Raw genomic sequence first — 21,591 nt, forward strand, 5'->3', positions numbered from 1 at the left:
AAAAGTCACTGAGCACCCAGACTTTCAGAAAATTGTGTAAAGCCAGCCACACTTGCTGTTTTAAGAAAACTCTTGTCATTTTTTTTTTTTTTTTGGATAAGGATCAGACAGTCCATGAATAATCCATGAGTGTGCTGTCTGAGGTTCACAGTGTGTTCTAACCAGGAGCGTCGTTTTCAACAATTTGCCTGTCCACACTGAATGCAACTTAATGCATGACAATCAAAGCCAGATGAAACATATTGGGTATTTAATATACAGCTGTTTGCATCAGGGATCTATAGATCGATAGCTAGAAAAATAAACTCTAGAGAGGAGCATTAGTTGAAAGAGATTTTTTTTTTTCTTTGAAAGATTTCCATGTGCTGTACCTGATATCAAAATGGATTAATATTGAATTGAATCGAGATCAGAATTAAACCTACTCGCAAGCTTGTGATTTGAATCAAATCGAATTGAATCGTGAAGTTTGTGTCAATACCAAGCCCTAGTTTTTATTGCTTGTTTATGGCAAGGAACCACCCTGAATATGAAAATACCTGGTATGTTTTCATGAAAAGTATTGGCTTTTTCTCAGTATTGGAAAAGTAGAGTCTTTTGGCATTGAAGTGTGGTTTTTAATTTACATGAATTGTATTATATTGCTGTCTTAGAAGAGGTGATTTACAGCACTTTGAAATGTCCCTTCAGTGGCCTGTTTTGTTGGCTGTAGATGTCAATAAGATGACGGATTAGTCCGATAACCATCTGGTTTTCTGTTGCAGGGCGGAGATGGTGCTTGGCAACATCATAAAGAAGAAAGGATGGAGGTATGTTCATTAACCGCATACAGCTTTTCATTTCCTTCGGCCGTCTCTTATCTTGTGCTGATAGCTCGGCCCAGTGCCTCAGAGATTGTGCCACCGCAACCCAAGACAGGCACAAGTCTAAATTATTAAAGCCCATCTAGATATTGAATTATAGAGCGGTCGTGTATGTGTGTTTGTTGTGCAGTTGATGTCCTGATATATATTTGTATAATGTAACGCAAGCTAAAGGACGTTCATGGTTAATAGAAACCCTTGTTAAGATGTTTTAATTTAAAGCAGGGTGGGCTCTCACTGTTTCTGCATAATGAGATGAAGCGTAACTGAGCTCTCTGCTGGAAAGAATCTGTGTGTGTGTGTGTGTGTGATGCTTAGTCATCCTGCTAGTCAGTGTGCATCAATATCAGGGCACATAACCCCTCACATAGCATGTGTGTGTGTGTGTGTGTGTGTGTGTGTGTGTGTGTGTGTGTGTGTGTGTGTGTGTGTGTGTGTGTGTGTGTGTGTGTGTGTGTGTGTGTGTGTGTGTGTGTGTGTGTGTGTGTGTGTGTGTGTGTGTGTGTGTGTGTGTGTGTGTGTGTGTGTGTGTGTGTGTGTGTGTGGGCTTTCTTAGTGATAGTTTGTGAGTGGAAGTGAGATAAATCTGATAGACCTAAATATATATATATATATATATATATATATATATATATATATATATATATATATATATATATATATATATATATATATATATGTGTGTGTGTGTGTGTATGTATGTATGTATGTATGTATGTATGTATGTATATATGTATCCATTTCATATATACATGCAGCTTTACATAAAACCAGTGGATGTCTGTTGCATGTCCTTATTTAGACAGCCATGTAAGTGTGTGCGTGTGTGTGCGTGTGTGTGTGTGTGTGTGTGTGTGTAAATGCATTCCTTTGAAATTAAAATTGTTACCGCAAGCTGTTACTCAGTTGTAATTATTTGCAACTTCTTAGTTGCTTCCTAAAAGCCTTTCAAATAATGTGACCTAATTTAAAATAATTGTCCTTTTCTTTTTTGCAGACGCTCCAGTTTAGTCATTACAACCAAAATATTTTGGGGTGGAAAGTATGTATATTTATTATTTATTATAAATGATATGATATAGAGCTGCATGATTCTGGTTAAATTGAGAATCAAGATTTTTTATTTATTTCAAACAGAGATCACAATTCTCCCATGATTCTGAACAAACAACTAAACAAAATAACATGTAATTTACCAGAGGTTCTGACAAAATGTTAATTGCTGCAGTCTATTTAAAAATGTTAAATTAATTTGAATTTTTTTTTAAAGAAAATCAGTTTGAATGATTGATTCAGTAAAGACTTCACTTGTTTCATTACTGGATGAATCAGCATTTTTGAACAAATCTCTTGGCTGAATGATTCAATGACAAATCGTGTTTTTTATCAGTAACTTGTTGCCACCTAGTGCCGGAGCTTCACCTAGTGAAGCGGCAAGTTACTTTCAGAAGGTCATTTGCTCTATTATGATCGCTTCCATAGACATCAGTGTTTATATCTGAACTATAAACTTTTATCCCAGTACTTCTGTGATAATTTGAATATTTGTTACAGAAATGATGATACTGTGTGACCGTTTGTGAAGCTGTTTCCTATACATGATTACCGCTTTCTCTGGGGTAACGAACTGAATGTTCTGCTGTGATTTCGTCAAAGGTTTAATAGACACAGGCGAATCATTGTTATTTAGGAATGAAATTGTTGGGTTTTTAATCGAGATCATGATCTTTTAATGATCAGTCATGCAGCTCTAGTATGATACAAATAATACTTTTGAATTATGATTGAATGGGTAATGTACCTCTATTAGTTTCGGTAAACAATTCTTAACTCTTTGTGTTATATTTTGCATTGATTAAAATATCATGGCCTCAGTTCTAATATCAAACCAAGTAATGTCTTTTTAATATAATTTACTAAAGATGGCATCAATGATAATTGCATAACATTACATATCCTGCTGTTTTCTAGAGCAGAGACAGAGAGAGGACTGTCAAGAAAACACATTATAGAAGGTGAGTAGACCACAAATCGTATGCATTATACAGCAGTAGTTGTCAGAACTGGTTTAATTGTGTGCTGGACTGATTTGAGTTTACTCTTCTGTAGGTTTAAAGGCATCATTGGAGAGATTGCAGTTAGAATATGTGGATGTAGTGTTTGCAAACAGACCAGACCCCAACACACCCATGGAAGGTACGTCTCAATCTCAATTCATTTGTTCTACTGTAACTCATCCGTTCTGTTTGTGTTCCAGATATAATTGATTCCTCAAATCATGTGTCTTTTTGAGGAGAGGAGATTACACTATTAAAAATAAAGGTTAAGAACTGTTCAATGAAAGGATCTTTTGGTTTCTTCTGTGCGAAAAAACCCTTTTGTAACCTTTATTTTTAATTGTATAAGCAAGTTTATACAAAATTAGATGCTACTTTGTGGTGCTCGCTTTTCAAATGCAAGCGAGGCGATCTTTTCGATTTGCCCTGTTGTCCTTTTGTAAGTCGCCAAACTAAATTAAATCTCAACCAATGTTTTTAGGTGAAGGGGTGGCTGCTCTTTTAAAAACCAAGACAAAGATGTTATTTGATCTTCTTTTATTAGCCTAGTTGCCCTTTAGAAAGTTCACACAGTTCAATGGTTGAAACACAAACAGCTCGGGGGTCTGCAGACATCTGCTATTCTTGTCATTAAAGAGCTCGACATTCAGTAGTCAGTTTCTTTCTCTCGCTTTTAGACAGATCTCATTTAGTCAAGCGAGAGCAGTAAATGACTGTCTAGCTCATAAGACTGATATTTGACCGTCGCTGGCGTGGGTTATTAGGTACCCAGCCCTCATTTGAAGCTTTGTTTCTTTGAGCCGAGATTCATATTGACCTGAAGCACGTGTTGTTTATTTTGCCTCACATATATTGATTAAATTCTCCAGGCTCAATCCAGAAGCGATTTATCATTTTAACTCCGCAACCTTGCATTAATCGAGCTTCTTTTCTTTTTCTTGTTAACATTTCACACGTTCATCTAAAGTGACGCGTTCTAATGGCAGCGTGACATGATGTATTGTGCGGTAAATCTCTGAAAATCTGCCGTCTGATTGGCAGAAACGGTGCGGGCGATGACGCACGTGATCAATCAGGGAATGGCGATGTACTGGGGCACGTCACGCTGGAGTCCGATGGAAATCATGGTGAGTCACAGTCTCCTAACTTTTAGATGCACACACCCCTGTAATCAGCATCACCACTGACTGCTTTTGTTCCCGAAGAGTCTTTCAGGAGCTCTTTAAACGCTTGATCAATCTAAAGATGCTTCTGTTTAAATAGGTTCTGTCAGTGAGGTAGTCTAAACTTACATACAGGGTGGATCGGAGACCTAAAACAGCACCACACTGAGTCAGACAAACCGCTGAACGCTCTGTTGTTCATGTTCAGTGACGCCTCGTCAGTCAACGCAAGTTACTGTCTAAGTTATGCTCACTGGTTTTCTGTCCCTTCACTTCATAATTGGTCCTAACCATTAACCAGTTATTTTATATACTATAGTTTGTGTTACTTTAAAATTTGTTTTTAAATTTCATTTTAAATTTTAAGTTTTTGTAATTTTGCTGTTTTTTGACATTTTATTATTTCTAAAAAAATGTCTAAATAGTTATTTATGTAGTATAAAAACATTTCCACAAAAGAGGATGCTAATAGTTATTAGAAGTAAAGAAAAATGGAGAGAATAAAGTTATGAAGTGCCACTGTGAAAGTAGACCAAGAGATGTGAGTGAGGTGTCACTTTAAAAATGTTATTTGCTACTGTATTTTACACATCAATGGCATTAATATGGCTCTTCTATTTTTGATTCTAGTGATTTTGTTAATGAATTAATAAATCATTCATGTCGGTCAAAGTCCATAGTAATCGATTGTCGAGTTCACGCGCATGATCATAGGTACTAAACCAATGCGCGTGAACTCGACAATCAATTACTGTGGACTTTGACCGAAAACAGGATGTAAATACAGGTATGAGCGCTGGCTAAATAAATATCATTTTTATTCATATCTTGCACATCTACTGCAGTTAGATTGACCCGCGTTCACTCCGAAGGAATCACTCATATGACCTGGGCACTTGTAATGACACATCAAGGATGTTAAGAGGCTAAAAGCAGGTTTAAAACTTGCCCCATTGAAGTCAACAGGGTGCAAATTTTAAAAAGAGGATAACACGATGTAGGCAACACCGATTTTTGTAGTTGTTCTCTGTACTGACAGCACTCCAAATGTACAAAAAAATGAGCTCAATGTTAAAATTGACCGGAGTTCTCCTTTAAGAGTAATTTGTTTATGACTCAGACTATAAATGCATCATATCTATATGTTGTCTTTGTATTATCTCCTTAAGGGGTTTTCTCCCCCATTACATTCATTTTAGACTAAAAACTTACAATTTATGTTTTATAGTTTAGTTTCAATAAATGGTCCGGGTGGACTGGGGAGGCAGATTTGAGTTTTGTCACTCACTCGACACAAAAGAACGAGAAAAATATTCTCTTCTGTTATATTACCCTTTTAAAATTGAGTTTATCTGCACTGCATTCATGCTTTCCGAACACTAACCTCATCATTTGACTCATGTTTTGTAGGAAGCGTATTCTGTGGCCCGACAGTTTAACCAGATTCCACCCATCTGCGAACAGTCCGAATACCACATGTTCCAGAGGGAGAAAGTGGAGGTGCAGCTTCCTGAACTCTTCCATAAGATCGGTCAGTGATGCCGCCGTCTGTCAATCCCAGAGAAACAGCGTACAGACGACAACAAACGTACCGTTTCAATTGGTTTCGACCTGTCTTCTCAGGTGTGGGTGCGATGACATGGTCTCCGCTGGCCTGTGGGATAATCTCAGGGAAATACGACAGCGGGGTGCCAGCATACTCTCGTGCCTCACTGAAGGTACTACATATCCCATGAGTCTCTCTGTGTCCTCCTCTTCCTGGTCCTCTGGAAACATTAGTGACCTCATATGTGATTCCTTTGTGTTTGGTGTTCTAATGTGGATGTGTTCCGTGTGTTCCAGGTTCTATAGTTGGGTGTTTTCCTGTAGATGTGTTTGTTGTTGATGGCATGAATCCACACGCCTGATCTTCAACATTTATTTCTTTATGTGAATGAGTTTCTATGGTAACTCTGAGGAGGATTGGCACTTGTTTTTATCTGTGTATCCATCTCTTTCAAGCACACTAAACCACACACACAAGTGCACTTTAAAATCACCCGTTTCCCGAGCTGTGTGTTGGCGTAGTCGCATGTTTTGGCTCATTGGTGTTTTTGTGACCCATCATCTTCCTCCTGTAGTCTTGTGTCACACTGTTAAACATTCCTGATTTCTTGTTACCTCTGTGTAACGTACGTGTGGATTGACACTTGACTATAACAGAACCGTGCTGGTGGTCTGAACAGTGATGGGTCCGTTTGATTCGGAGACCCATGAGTGTTTAGATCACTAGACCACACTGGTCCTTTTCCACTGTTAATTAATATTTACTAATAATGGACCTGAGCCTGGATTATTTATCCTGGTCTAGCACACGCACAAACATTCGCTTTTTGCTATTCGGTACAAATTATCCTCTAATTAGTTTGTACTTTAAAGTCAACATGAAGTCAAAATATATGTTTCAGACATTTACTCAACTTCATAATTTGTTTATCATCAATAACTTCAATAACATCAATAACATGACCAATAGCCAAGTAGCTATTTAGTATATTTCTGCATTTTAGCATTATTTATATACTATTTTAGTATTTATGCTGTATGATCTGTACATTTTTATTTTATTTTGAATTAGCTTTTATTTGTACATTTTTTTTTGTTTTCATTGTAATTTTTGTTTTAGTTATTTTGTTGTGCCTTTGTCATTTTTATTACTTTCTTTAATATTTATTTTTAGTTTTAATTTATTTTTATTTCAGTTTTTTTTTTATTGCAGTAATTCAACTTAAACTAATATTTACATTTTATTTTATTTCAGCTTTATTTCAATTAGCAAAAACACTTTTTTTAATAGTTTTAGTTAACAATGACAACACTGGTCTGTTTTATGCTGTTATTGTAGGTATTTAGCCTTTCTAAAACATTGCCATTTATCACAGTAATTTAATGCACACCAATTCCATAAAGATACAACAAAAATAGGAATACCTTTTGGAAATGCTGTTCATTTCAATTATAAATATTCATTCATATGTTTAACATTTATATTAAATCACTGATTACACTTGGAAATATCCCACATTACCAAATTCAATGAGTTGCAAATATTTCATGTTGGCTTTAAATTTATAGAAATGTGTTATACTACATTTTACTGCAAAAAAAAAAAAACCTGTCATTTGTCAAAACAAAAGTCATGTTATGTTTGTGTGTGTGTATAAGATCTCTTTACCCCCTAAAGTTCTCCGAGCGAGTTCATCTCTGCTCGTCTGAGCTTTTGGGCGGACAGAGTCACGTGTTTAAAAACAGGCCCTCGCCCACACAGGTGCGGTTGTGACGTGTCCGAGAGCGTGTGTGTTTCTGTGTTGTGTGTGTGTGTGTGTCAGTGCACCGCTGTAGGCGTGGGCCCCTGTTTTTGAGCAGGTGTGCTGTGTTGTTAACAGGGCTACCAGTGGTTGAAGGACAAGATCTTGAGCGAGGAGGGCCGACGCCAGCAGGCGAAGCTGAAAGAGCTGCAGGCAATCGCTGAGCGGCTGGGCTGCACGCTGCCACAGCTAGCCATCGGTACGCCTAACCCAAAGACACACTGCCGCTCTCTCTCTTTCTGTCTGTCTGTCCGTCCGTCCTGTACCTCGCTCATCCTCTCCCCCTCTCATCCTCCCCTTCCTCAGACCACCGGAGCGGAAGCGGATGAGTTCAGGAACAAACGCGATTCGTTTGTGGCTTTTAGGGAACTGTTAATGGGAGATTGTTACTCGTAGTGTTGTATTCTTGCTTAAATGTAGTGATAAATATATAGAGCTCTTTTAAAATAGATTTTGCATAGTGTTTTATGATGTTCAGTGTGGTATCTGAGATGGAAAGTGTTGTGTAATGCTTTAACCGAAGTCTCATCACAGAGCAATCAGTGTATAACACAATATATTATTTCTTTTTGGTGGAAATTCAACAAAAAACATCATTTATATATTAAATGATATATTTTGGGACAATCCAGCCAATTTAGTTAATTTAGAAAGTATTTTAGATGAGGTACTTCATCTCATCTACTTATTTTATTTAAAATGTAATATACATCTACCAAAATCATTTTATTTAAATAATAATAATTTTATTTGTTGTATTATTTTTTATTTTTTTTTTGTAGTAATTATGTTATCTAAATTATTATAAAAAATATTCCCCCAAAAAATGTCTTATTTTATTTTTTTATTAGTTATTATTTTATTTTTATTCGTAATAATTTGAACAAATAGTCCCCAAAAAAAAGTGCAAAACCTGCTTCACATTATAAAACAGTAAACAAAACGTTTTACTTTAGTATTATACTAATGTTTTTCAAATTACTTGTGTTTCCACCAATATATCTTACATGATATAAATGGTATAGCAAAACACATTTCTATCGTCATACCTCTATACCACCGTCACTCCGTGGTCGGATACCCTTCATTACTCGGGTCCATAAAGTTTCAGGAAGTCCCTCATCTTTCCGACCTTTCCGAGTGGTAAATTGGCCCTGTATGTGACAGCACACGCTCCGTGATTCATCGACTGCAGGACGCAGGGTAATACAAATCTTGACAGGACCTCAATCCCCAAAGCAGCGGCCGATAGAATCATGTCCCCTTCCCTCACCTGGCCTTTAATGCAGTCGTACATTACGTTTCGCACCTCATTACTGGGATGCCAGCCCCTCCCAAACACTGCAGATCCCACTTCCCCCGCACAAGCGTGTCCAATCGATTCACAGCCGGTACACAGTCACCGCTGCTCATTTAGACGACTGCCAACGAATGTAAAAATAGTGCTGCGGGTCAGATCTGCTGTGAGGGTTAATGAACTGCACACGGATGTAAATGGGCAGATGATTTTGAGGGATGGCATCATCCAGTGTGTTATTGACAGTGTTGAGGAGGCTGGTTTTACACAGTAAATTATGAGTAGCTTGTAAAAGTAGCTAAACTACAGTGAAGCTTTCCCTTTTAGTTAAAGTTGTTCCATTAAGTTGCTAACAAAAGTAGATAACAATATTGAACATCTTTTCACTATAGATATTTGAAATGTATATATATAGTGCAAATATCTATAGTGCAATAACTAATACTATGGAGTATTTAACTAAATTATTTTGTTACAGTGAAGTGCAAGTGAAAATTATGCACAGGGACAATTATTTTATAAATTGATGAATCTGCTTTTAAGTAAGTTCATTGAAACTGACCATCTGAACGAATCGATTCGCTGAAATGAATCATATTTCCCATTGCTACTTGTGAGAGAAGACATTATAGGAGAGTGTTTGGTTTTAGCCTCACTTGCGTACAGTGCATTGTGACGTAAAAACTGCTGATGACGTGTTTTGTCAGGTTACAACATACTAGAAAAGCTACGTCGCTTTAAAAACATGAAAAAAAAAATAAGTTAGTTAATCCCCAACACTAGTTTATGCAATTTAGTTTATTCCCAGAAATCTTTTGTTACAGTGTCGATGTGAATGTATACCATTTGCATTTGTGTGTGTGTGTTCAGACAAAGCAATCTGTTAGGGCTAAATCCATTAAAATCCACTGTAGTCTGATTTACGAAGAACATCAGAGCTGACACAGTATAGCCTTGAAAAATAAGAACACACTTCCAAATGGCTGTCGTTTTACAAACACAACCACCCACACACACACACACACACACACACACACACACACACACACGCACACACCAGTACAGTAAACACACTGCAGAGCCAACACACGGAATGCCAGCGCAACAGATGGCACACACACACACACACACACACACAAACAAACTCCCAGGAGGGATTGAAATCCCCACAGAGTTTCCTTCCTGTCTGTGTGTGGCGCGGTGTTGCATGGACCGTGTTTAGGGAACGGCAGCGGTCAGCATGGCTCCTCTTCACCTCCTCTGCGCTCCTGCAGATATCACTCCTCTTCCTGCAAATAAAAGATCACGCGGCTCTGATTTTGAGTGCTCGGTGTGTCCTGGTGCTGGGAGCCATGGTAACAGAGTGGTCTGGCAACTGCTGTGTGTTTTTTGAGATGCTTCAATGTGTGTAGGAGTGGGAGAACTAGCTGCTTTAATTTTGGAAATGGCTTAATTTGTGTATATATATATATTTCATGTTTTGTTTTAAACATAACATTTATCTCTTCGTGATGGGTAGATTTTGCTTTAAGGGTGGGGTGTGCATATATTGTTAATGATATTATTTCTGCTATATGTTCAACACATTTGCTGCCTGTCTCCAGCGTGGTGCCTGAGAAATGAAGGCGTAAGCTCTGTGCTCCTCGGAGCCTCCAACACGGACCAGCTCATGGAGAATATAGGAGCAATACAGGTGAGAATGCAAATGAGTGTGTGGCAAGTGTCAATCAAATGCTAAGCTCCGCCTCAAACCCGTTATTGTCCAATCTTAGTTGACTGCAACTTGCAGCCATATGGACTTTTCATATTTCCAGGGTTCCCAGAAGCAGAAGTCATTATAGTTGGGCAAACTTGTATTGTGGTGTATGGAAACGACAGCAAATATAATTTTTTTTGTGTTCCTTTTGCCTCAGTAGCAAATCATAAAAAATAAATAAATTACGATAGCATTTCTGTGACTTTCCAAAAGAGGAAAAAGTATATATTTGAGAATGATTACTTTGGTCAGATGAGAGAAAGATGCCAAATTTGCCTGTACACCTTCAGCCGTTGTAATAATTATTAATATTAATTATACGTTTTATTAATTAATAAAATTAAAGTAATAATACACAGTGTAGAGATATAAATGTACATTTTTAAAAATTAAAAGTGTGTGTTAGAAATCAGGAATGTGAAGAACGTGCTTGGTACGGTTTTCATCTTTCATCTTCAAGCCAAACTTGGGTCTTCAGCCGACAAAGTTTAAACCCCGTCTGTCTAGAGCTCTTCTCATAATGTTCATGCTTTAGGTCAGTAGTGGAGAGTGGGTTCTTTAGTGGCTGTTTGAACACTTTCGATCACATGAGCGTTTACACTGCGAGAGCAATCCGGTCGAATGCGTTTTCAACTACCTCTGGAAGTGGTTGAAAGTGGGCAAGCTCAAAACCTTTTAGACCTCTTTTACACCTGTATTTAGCGTCGTCCAATTGTGATCCAATCGACCAAAACACCTTCTTAATACCAGGTGTAAACATGGCCTTAGATTTCAAAAACTCTTTCCGTCTTTATTTACAAAACCATTTCTGCTGAAAGTTTGAGTTTGATAGTTTGCAGGAGAGCGATTCTAAACACTATGAGGATGTAAAAGTTTTCCTGTTCAAATGATGACGTTTAATGTTCTGAAAACTCTTTAAAAGGTCTCAACGGAGTATTACTGATGTATTTTGAAAATATCTTGATTTTTTTTGTTAACCACAGACCTTATTTCAGGCATTTAATCAAAAACCACTTTCCAAAACCCTCTGCTTTCGGGACTACGGAGCACAAACTTGTTTCTGGGTTTTGGCTTTCATTCCTGCAGCCCTCTATTATTAGATATTTTTTGTTATTTTTGACTGTCAGTGAATGCAATCGTTTATACATTTAGCTGTTTACCTCTGTCGATTGTATTTAAACTTGTGTTATTCATAAAACAAGCCTCATAAAACAGTGGAAAAGCACTTATAGTGACACAAGGTACTTATATTTTGATCATTCTTGCACAAACGTTTTAGTTAATGGCAATCAAATGAGGTTTTTCTCTTTTCAGTTGGCTGTGAGAGGCATTTGCATCCATTCTGAATCAAACTGGCATTTTAACCATGTTACTGTGCAGTTTAACAATATAACAGCATGCTTTCCAATCTCATAAGAATAATCCGTTCGATTTTAATCGCTTTATGAGCCCATTTTACAGCATATCATGCTGTTCACAGGAATCTCCGGTTCATTCCTAATGCACGTTCTGTAAAACTCATCCGAGCGAGCGACTGTACTCTGGGTGGGCGGAGCTTAGCAAAGGCTGAGTTGCTGGCTGTGAAATGTTATTTCTGTAAACTCAAATAATCAGGGTTTTCACATTCATGGAAAACCTGAAGATATCGAATATAAATATTTTGAACAGGACATTTGAAAGAAGGCATTAGTTAGTGCGAATGTAAAGTGTTTAATCAGCTCGAAATTGGTCTTTTTAAATGCTATCTTTATAAAATGATTTTTTTAAATCCTAATCTTGCTTTCATTAGGAGCAAGAAAGTCATGCAAATTCATTGATCAAAATGTCTGGGAACCCTGATTAGAAATCATTAAAAGTATTCACCTTTATATATATATATATTAGTGCTTTGAAAATTGATCAAATTGATTTATTGCGATTAATTGCATCTAACATAAAATAATTGTTTATATAAGATATGTGTGTATATATTTTATTTAAATGTGTGTGTGTGATAGTTTGCATATAGGTTACATATATATATATATATATATATATATATGTGTGTGTGTATATATATATATATATATATATATATATATAAACACATACACACTTCCCCCTAGTGGCAAAGGGTTAATAATGTTTGACCTCACTCTTTATATATACATGGAAACCAGACTCAGTTTGCAGCTCTTTCTGCAGGTTCTTCCAAAGCTATCCTCCTCCATCGTGCACGAGGTGGACAGTATCCTGGGAAACAAACCCTACAGTAAAAAGGACTACCGCTCCTAGTGTGGAACCAGACGGGACCGGATGCTCCGCACTCACCTTTGCCTGATCCTCCGTTAGCTTCAGCTTTTACTGAATGAGTACCGGCCGCATGAGACGGGCAAGCACCCACAAACCCTGGAGAGCAAGACTTTTAGAACACAAAGGGCAAGAAACACGTGAAAAATACACAAAACAAACACATTCACTGACAGAGGGGTTGAAATGCAGCATAGAGAGCGATGCATTGAAGATATGTGCTTACGGATTCATCCGTGTTTACTCTACAGTCAAGGTACTTTAAAATGAGATCACTAGGGTAATTAAGAACAGAATTAAAAATATGCTTAAAACATTTAAAAAATAAATAACATGCTTGCTTGGTTGCTGGAAATATAACATTTTTGTTTGTTTGTTTGTTTGTTTTTTTAAATATTGAATGCATAATAACAAAAATGGAGCTCAAGCTGAAATAGGTAATCAGTTGCACATGATCCATAGCCACTCATGTGATCCATTTGGGTTTGCTCACCTCGCTCACACCGTCGAGGTGTCTCGGCCCAGAACTCTTCACTGTGTCGTCTGCGTTACGTATGCACACGCCCCCTCCGCAGGCAAACCAATAAGCACTTTAAGGGAACATCAGAGGGAGTGGCTTTGTGAAAACTGATTTAAACGCAGCTCCTCGCTAGTGTGGAACGGGGCAAAAATCAGTGGCTTTTGCTTATTCTGCACAGGGCATTGCATCGTCTCGGTGTCCGCTCTTCTCTGTTTAGCCTCAAAAGGCGGCCCTGGCTTCTCATGTGTCATTTCTTTGCTAACAGTTCTGCAAGAGACCTTCTGATGTCAGATCACTCCATCAGATGTTGTGCTTTTGGAGGGCAGCGGTCTGTTTGGTTGTTGAAGAACGCTGGAAACTGACGGCGATGAGCCTCCGAGGTCTTCCTTCCACAGTAACCTGCTCCTAGCACACACCTTTAGTGTACTGATATTACAGTTACTCTCACTGAGTTATTAGATTTTAAGTGTAGATTGAATGATCTGAAGTATTAATGGGATACGCATGCTTCAAAAATATTTAATGCGATTACTAGTTTTCAGTCTGGAGAGTGAATGTTAGGAAACATGTCAAGAATATGTTTTGGTCATATTTCACCTCAGAATCAATATCAAAATGAGATGTATGGAATTATATAAACCATTAAAAAAAAATGTTCTTGCTTTGTGACATTATTTACATGACAATTAAGCACATTTCCTTCTCAAATGAACAAATATGTATATATAAGTATGTTTAAGTTTAATTGTAAGTAGATATGGTAGTGTTTATTGTACCGATTTTAATGTAAAAAATTAGTAATAAGTATTTAATAAGAATATATAGATGTATGTATATATATATGAAGAGTTCAAGTGTCATCTGAAATTTTCTTCTTGAATGATCATTTTTATCAAGCTCGTATATTTAAGTTCAGTAATTTCACACTAATAGGTCATTTTCATTGCCATTTAAGTAAAATTACTGAACTTAAATATACAAGCTTGATAAAAATGATCATTCTAGAAGAAAATTTCAGATGGCACTTACAGTAGAGGCTTTTGCATCTGAACTCTTCATATATATATATATATACATACAGTACATATAGCATAATAATATACAATTTGAGTAGGAAATGTGCTCAATTGTCATGTAAATAATGTCACAAAATAATACAAAGTCCTAAAAATATAATGCAAAAATATTTGATTTTATGGTGAAATATCTGGAAATTTATTCATAACGTTCACCCTGTAAGGCAACTTCTTTGATGATTAAAACGAGTAGAAACACGGGGTGGCGGAAGCCTAACGGTTATAAAAAATGGACCGTTAACACAAAAGTTGAAGGGTCAATCCTAAATAAAGTTAAAACACAGTTCTGCTTTACCACCCCTGCGATTGGACATCTATAATTAGCACCAAAATATATATAAATAAGAATCAGTTTGCTAATATTCCCTGCAGTTTGGCTGGGGCTTACAGCTGACGTCACCTGTGGCCTTCACCAGCACAGGGATATGGCAGATGTTTTTAGCCAATGGAAAAGCGGACTGTTTAAATGGCATTATCTCGCCTGCCCAATAGGAGCAAAGACCTGTTTGTGTCAGCAGCTCAGGGACTGCAGTAGAATGTCTATGTTCGCGTGCGCGTGTGTGTGTGTGTGTGTGAGAGAGAGAGAGAGAGCTACATCGTTAAGAAGCAGAAGTGTCTGTTTCTTCATCTCATTTCTGGACACTGGGCATTTCTTGTATGTACTGGTGACGATACATGTGGCTGAAGCCAAAGATTTATCCCACATCCCGTCGGTAACGTGACTCCCGTGTCCTCTTTCAGACGGAGAGATGATCGGTCATTTAGCAGCATGTATCTGGTTTTTAAACTGCGCATCTTTCTTCACTTTGTATTCACTCTTAGCAGCGCTCTATAAATATAAGTACATATATACATACTTAGTGCAAGTATACATAGTGCACCCAGTATGAATGATAAGCAGTCTTTAGATCTTTTTTAAACGGAGGTCGGTCACCGAACATCGATCAATAAGACATTACTGAACCCGAGCAGTGTTTAATCAAACTGGCCCTGATCGAGCACACGGGAAATGCATGAGATTCATTTGGAAAGCATGCTGGATCCCGGATCAGTGCTCACTGCTCTCAGCGCACAATCGGCTAGTGCTATCGTCATACCCCATTTTCACAGATAATATCGGCAAGACGGAAATTACGTGATCTTTTCTTTTTCTTTTTCGTGCAGTTCTGAAAAGATGAGCTTGCTGTTCTTCATGACAGTGATTAAACTACTTTACAGATCAGAATCAAATTTAAACAACAAAACTTGGACTCTGTGTGCTTATGGGAATTAAATGTGATATACAAAAAGCTCCATTCATGACTTAGATCAGCTTTAAACACAGTTGAATGTTGAAGTTGGTGTCCGTCCATCTCATCTGTGCGTTTGTGTCTGTCTGAAGAATAATGAACTGAGCGCTTGAAGCCACGTACTTTAACTGTGTGATGATAACGGTGCAGTTATTCCTAAGATTTGCACTTTATTCATTAGGCACTTATTAATTGGAGATGATTTACATTTATAGTGTTAATGTCTTCCTTTCACCCCTTTAAAGGAATGTTTCAGTTTCAGAAGTTCAGCTGATGCGTGTCGATTACCACAGATGATCTTTTCAAACAAACAAATCTCTCTTTTCTTACAGTATTGTGCTTAAAATGGAAAGACATGTTAATAGCAGAAATGTGCAGCTGTTCATTGTTTTGTTCAAAGAGTTTAAAACAGATTGACTGTCATCATTTCTGAAGGTAGATATTATTTTCTGGTTTCCTTGGTGCATATTGTGTGACATTTACAGGGTTTACTTTTTTCATTACAATAATGAGAATTTGGGAAGAATTTTCATGGGGATCATTTTATACCATTAAGCATACTAATAAAATATAATAGATTTTAGGGTCAAATATTAGCTGGATTTTTTTTCAGTCAGATTCACAGAGTAAGGCAAATCAATTAAATAAAATAAGTTAATTGATAATTAAAGAAAAGTTTTTTTTTAATGGGGTGGTGTTAGCCTAATGGTTATAAATAATGGGCACGGATAGTATTGTAAGCAGTTTTGTCACACTAGTATCAGTATAATGTTGAAGTCTTCACAAACAGTGTCTTAATATGTTTCAAATGAGAATTTGGGGAGAAAATATGATTAATTCTCATGAAGATAGTGTCACTCAATAAATCATCCTAAAGCCATGTTTTTTTTTTTTCTTTTCTTTTTTTGCAAAATATAATTAGTCAAATAAATTAAATAAATTCATCGATGATGATTGAAAAAAATGGTTATAAATGTGTGACAGATGCGTTAAGTAAGCATTGTTATTATTTTTTTTGGTAACACTTTATTTTAGTGTCCTTGTTACATGTACTTCGCATATTAATAACAGTAAATTATGCATAATCACATGCAACTAACCCTCAACCAAACCCCAATCCTACCCTAACCCTATAGTAAGTACATGTAGTTAATTAATATTACTACTGTATAATTACACTGTAACACAGACACCTTAAATTAAAGTGTAATCATTGATTTGATCACACTGGTATGCTAATACTGTGACGGTTTCACTTCACAAACAGTGTTTTAATGTTCTTTTGCCCAGTAGACTTTCATTCTAAGCTCATTTCTGTCAACGCCATTTCCCCAAACTGAGTAACGAGTGGAAATATATCTCTGTCCCTAGAGCTTCAGTTCATCGAACCTGAAACATTCCTTTATATTTCATTGTGTATCGTCAGCAAAATATTAGTGCACTGAAATATCATCAAAATTGAATTGCATCACTTAAAGTGTGTGTGAGAGAACTAATGTGATGAGCAGTAGATTTGTGAATAAAGGCTTTAGTTTCAGGCATGATGTGTTAGTTGTTGATGTGTTTTAGACACTAGATCTGGCGGAGCGGCTTTGTTCAGTGTGTTCTGTTGATCAGTGTCGTACACGTCCGTCTGTTTCTTAGCAGTGTTGTTCCTTAACTAACTTTAAAGGCACTTATGTTGTTTGCCGTCTGATAGCATCTGGTGATTTCATCAAGAAGGCGTGAATATCATTGACACAATTGTTTCCATGCCTCCAAGTAGTGTGTAAAACTGGCAGAATTTTTAGTAGCGACATTTGAAGTTGTTTAAGAAAAGCAGGGAAAAGTGTATTTGCTATTAAATCTGTAATTATCAGTCCAGCCATATAGATGAACCCTCATCTACAATCCATATTTTACAGGTCAGAGGTTATGGATATGTGTGTGGAAGTTTTTTTTTTTTTTTTTTTCAAATACCATACTTCAGTTCCCAAGGAAATAATTTTTAATGTTTAATATTTTGCAAGGATAAAGACAAAAATATGATTTTATTTTTTTACCATTCTTCGTTGCCCTTCGGTGGTACTGACCTGACGATGATGATGATGATGATGTTGATGACGACAAAGAATACAAAGAGCAATTATTTGCACTGAATATGCATTTTGGAGAATTCTGTGAAATGTATACAATGGCAAGCTACATATCCACGCTTTGTGGAGAAATACTGTATGTCGAGTCAGATTTCTGTATATAGTTTGACCTTTGTACATATATATACATATATATATATATACATAAGAGTATTCATGGTCCTGATCACTCCAGCCTTTGGTTCTTTATTTTCATCGAAAGGCATTTGCTGACTGCATTGTGCTTGAATCTGAATTTAGACATGTACAGCGCCAGTATCTATGAAATGACAACTATAAAATGATGACAATGAAAAACAGCCCGTTTGTGTATTTGTCTTCTTGCTGTGGAAGAAAATATTAGAAAATATTACTGCTGAAATTTAAGTTAACAAAACTGAGGCCAGAGTAAAAAAGTTCTCAACTCTTTCCCTGTTATTTTCCAGGTTTCCGTGTTTTTACTATAAGCAGAGTCTCTGTTCTTTCTTTTCAGATATTTCATGTTCAGATATTTATGCAACAAAAATGTTTCAAGGCCCCCAGATTATTGTGAAAATGATCAAAAATGTGGGCGGAGAAAGAATTACGTAATTTAAGAAAATATTCTATGAATTTTTTCAAGACTTGTACTCGGGAGTATTAAGATACTTGCCGTTTCTCTGCAATTATTTGTGAAGTTTAAGTGGGAAAAAATATTTTCAGGTTCTCAAGTTTTGTCTTAAACACATTACAGATTATATAATGCAACATTACCTTTATTTTATTTTTCTCTTTAAAAAAGTAAAACAACATGCGTTTAAAATGGCAGTCTTTTATTCTGAAAATCTGGCCCCTGGATTAAAAAAACATTGAAACTCAGAGTCTTTGAAACATTTACACATAACATGCTTTCTTAAATAATCAAAGAAAAGTCTAGCATTCCAGAATGAACTTTCTTGGGGCGTTGAGTAAAAACTATTTCTGTAAGAGGGTCACACGTTAAAGAGTTTGCATTACATTTACAATTGTATATTTGTATATTGTACAAAATATATAAATAACTCAAACTTTATACAAAACAATCAAATGCTAAACAGAAAATGAAGCAATGGAACGGATGTAAAACCGCACCAGTTCCCGATGTTTTCTAATATAAACATATTTCACAAACAGACCCTCCTTTAATAAAACAACATCATGAAACGTCATTTCATGTACAATATCGTAACATCCACATGTTTTTTTAATCAAATGTTACAGTAAAACAAACCGTTTGGGTTCAACAATATTAGTAAACAATGGGTGACATAATCTTGGGATTGTTTTTTTAATAAAAAAAAAACCAAAAAGGCACTTTTCTCCTGTTTACAGTCAGATGTGAACCGTATAACTCAACAGTTCTTCAACACAGACGATGTTGAAATCCCCTGAAAGGAGGAGGAAGTGTTTGCGTGAGTAAAGTGCCTCTGTGTGTTTGAACGATCACTTCTCGTGTCTGCGCTCCATCGCTTTTCCACGGCCAACACGACCTCCTGCTTCTTACACACACTCGTGCTTCCATGTAGTCTTTATCGTGTGTGTGTGTTCGTGCTATGAGGAGTCGAGCTCTGGAGCTTCACCTACAAACATTCAAATCACAATATATTGCATTACTTTGCATACTATATCAGGGTTATTAGAGTTAACTAAAATCATCAAACTACTTTTTTGTTACTTGAAATCATTTAAATACAATAAAAGATTGAAAAACTCAAACTTGGTTTATTTCAGATAGCTGCCAAAGAAGCATTTCTCATTTTCATTTAGTTTAACAATAGACTAAAATAACTAGGTAACACTTTACTATAAGGTCTCCTTCATAAACAGTTCATGTATTAATTAAAAACAGTGAACAATATCTTTTTACAATATTACAAAATACAGTTGCTCACGTTAGATCACTAATGTTAACAAAAACTTTTGATTTTAAAAATGTATTAGCACTTAATTTAAATTGATATTAACTAAGTGTTTAGTTTATTTAAGTGTTTTTAACATTAATAAATGTTCATTATTATTTAATTTGAACAAACAAAACCTTATTGTAAAGTGCTACCAATAACTAAAACTGAAATAAAACTGACAATTTAAACTACTTAAATTACTAAATAGAAATAAAAAAGTAGAAAAACACAAAATTACCAAAACTGCAATGAAAATGGAATATATATATAAAAAAAACTAATTCAAACTAAATTTTATATATATATCATTTAGTTTAAAATTTTACAATTGTAATTTTTGTTTTGCTAGTAGAAGTTCTAAATAGCCGGTAACTTGAAAATGTTCATATCCAGGTTCAAACCCTGATTATATTATATAATATTATACAATATACAGCTGAAAAATAAGCACTACTTTACGTTCTGAACACGTGAGACCAATCCAGCCGTTCACACACACACAGCGTCCGTTTCTGCTGTCGCACTGAGATCCGTTCTCACACTCGCACGTGAGCGCGCAGTCGGGCCCGTACCGGTTCACACTGCAGTCTGTTGAACATCACACACTATCAGAACATATTCAGATATAATAATCATTATATCTGAGAGTGCAGAGTTTCACTGACTCACCGCTGTCACACCTGACTCCTGTCTTTCCCGAGGGACAGATACACCTGCCGCTCACCGGGTCACATGGTGTCTGTCCCGCACAATCACATGACCGAGAGCAGTTCAGACCGAACGAGCCACGCTCACATTCTGAGGAAGAAGAGTAGAGTTTATACGGTTAGAGCTTTTGTTCAGATTTTCTGTTTTCATTTTAATTTGGGTCAGTGTTTTAGTTGTTTTATGTGTTTTTGTCATTTTTATTCATTTTCTTTTTTAAATATGTCTATACAGTTTTTAGTTATTTTACACAAAAATGAGAAATGGTGCCTTTGCAACAAGCTGAAATAAAATAAGTTATTTTTTTAACTTCAGTTAATGTGTATTCTATTTCAAATAATGAAAACGTGTTTTATGGTTTTAGTTTACAATGTAAATAACCCTACAACTGGATGATTTTACTGAAATATACATCACATCTTAACTCTATTTCCCTCCGGCTCTCTGTGTTTTCACTGTTATACGGTAGTACACATCTACTGAAAGAGTACAGAAGCTGAAGAAGAAGCAGAAACAAGCCATCTCATGTGTAATCATAAGCATATGTAAAATAATGCGATCATCAACATTAAACAGCATATAAATCAAAACAGTTTATTTTTTTGTTTAAAAGCAGAGGCTCTGTTCGTTCTTTTGACATATTGCATGTTCAGATATTCATACAACCAATTATTCTGGGGGCCATGAAACTTGATGATCAAAAACGTCAGTCAAGAATTAACTTCTTACTTGAAAAGTGTTACTGATGAATTGATTTATTTAGACAAAAATGTAATTGAAGAATCCAAATCATTTATATCCCGGTATTAACTCTTTCTACACTGTGCATAAGCAATGTATTCATCGCTTCTTTCTGCGGTTTAGATTCTGCACTCTTTCAGAGATGTGTACTAGCGCCCCCTATCACACAACAGTGAAAACACAGATCCTGGAAAATTCCATCAATGGTGGGGAAAGAGTTAATTCTAAGATCAGATTAATTCTGTTTAATAACTTGACTGATTCTCACCTCTCTCACAGCGAGAGCCGTGAAGTCCAGCGGGACACACACACTGTCCGGTTCTCGGGAGACAGGACGCCCCGTTCACACAGTCACACCGATGCTGACACCGAGGCCCGAACACGCCGGCAGGACACGCTGAAACACACTCCGGATCAGAACGCATTCGGCCTGAGGTGTGAAAGCTTTAACT

At 36.4% G+C, this 21,591-nt stretch overlaps 2 protein-coding genes across 6 annotated transcripts in view; one reads left to right on the top strand and one right to left on the bottom strand.

The window, feature by feature from the left end:
* kcnab2a (potassium voltage-gated channel subfamily A regulatory beta subunit 2a) overlaps nucleotides 1–13,936 on the top strand; it is a 91,678-nt gene extending 77,742 nt beyond the window's left edge. For all 5 annotated transcript variants that reach the window (XM_079857049.1, XM_079857050.1, XM_079857051.1 and 2 more), the window contains 10 exons: nucleotides 765–809; nucleotides 1,861–1,905; nucleotides 2,835–2,878; nucleotides 2,973–3,059; nucleotides 3,962–4,047; nucleotides 5,494–5,614; nucleotides 5,707–5,801; nucleotides 7,509–7,629; nucleotides 10,332–10,420; nucleotides 12,668–13,936. In XM_079857049.1, coding sequence (XP_079713175.1) covers nucleotides 765–809; nucleotides 1,861–1,905; nucleotides 2,835–2,878; nucleotides 2,973–3,059; nucleotides 3,962–4,047; nucleotides 5,494–5,614; nucleotides 5,707–5,801; nucleotides 7,509–7,629; nucleotides 10,332–10,420; nucleotides 12,668–12,757 — 823 coding nt within the window. In that variant the 3' untranslated portion in view covers nucleotides 12,758–13,936. The remainder of the gene's footprint in view (nucleotides 1–764; nucleotides 810–1,860; nucleotides 1,906–2,834; nucleotides 2,879–2,972; nucleotides 3,060–3,961; nucleotides 4,048–5,493; nucleotides 5,615–5,706; nucleotides 5,802–7,508; nucleotides 7,630–10,331; nucleotides 10,421–12,667) is intronic.
* A 5,228-nt stretch (nucleotides 13,937–19,164) lies between these two features.
* The window catches only part of megf6b (multiple EGF-like-domains 6b), a 64,979-nt gene continuing 62,552 nt past the window's right edge, over nucleotides 19,165–21,591 (bottom strand). The window contains exons 35-38 of the mRNA XM_079857719.1: nucleotides 21,408–21,536; nucleotides 20,363–20,491; nucleotides 20,153–20,281; nucleotides 19,165–19,369 (exon numbers count right to left, since the gene is read on the bottom strand). Coding sequence (XP_079713845.1) covers nucleotides 19,341–19,369; nucleotides 20,153–20,281; nucleotides 20,363–20,491; nucleotides 21,408–21,536 — 416 coding nt within the window. The 3' untranslated portion in view covers nucleotides 19,165–19,340. The remainder of the gene's footprint in view (nucleotides 19,370–20,152; nucleotides 20,282–20,362; nucleotides 20,492–21,407; nucleotides 21,537–21,591) is intronic.

Source organism: Squalius cephalus, assembly GCF_949319135.1.
Source record: "Squalius cephalus genome assembly, chromosome: 22".
Classification (NCBI taxonomy): domain Eukaryota; kingdom Metazoa; phylum Chordata; class Actinopteri; order Cypriniformes; family Leuciscidae; genus Squalius; species Squalius cephalus.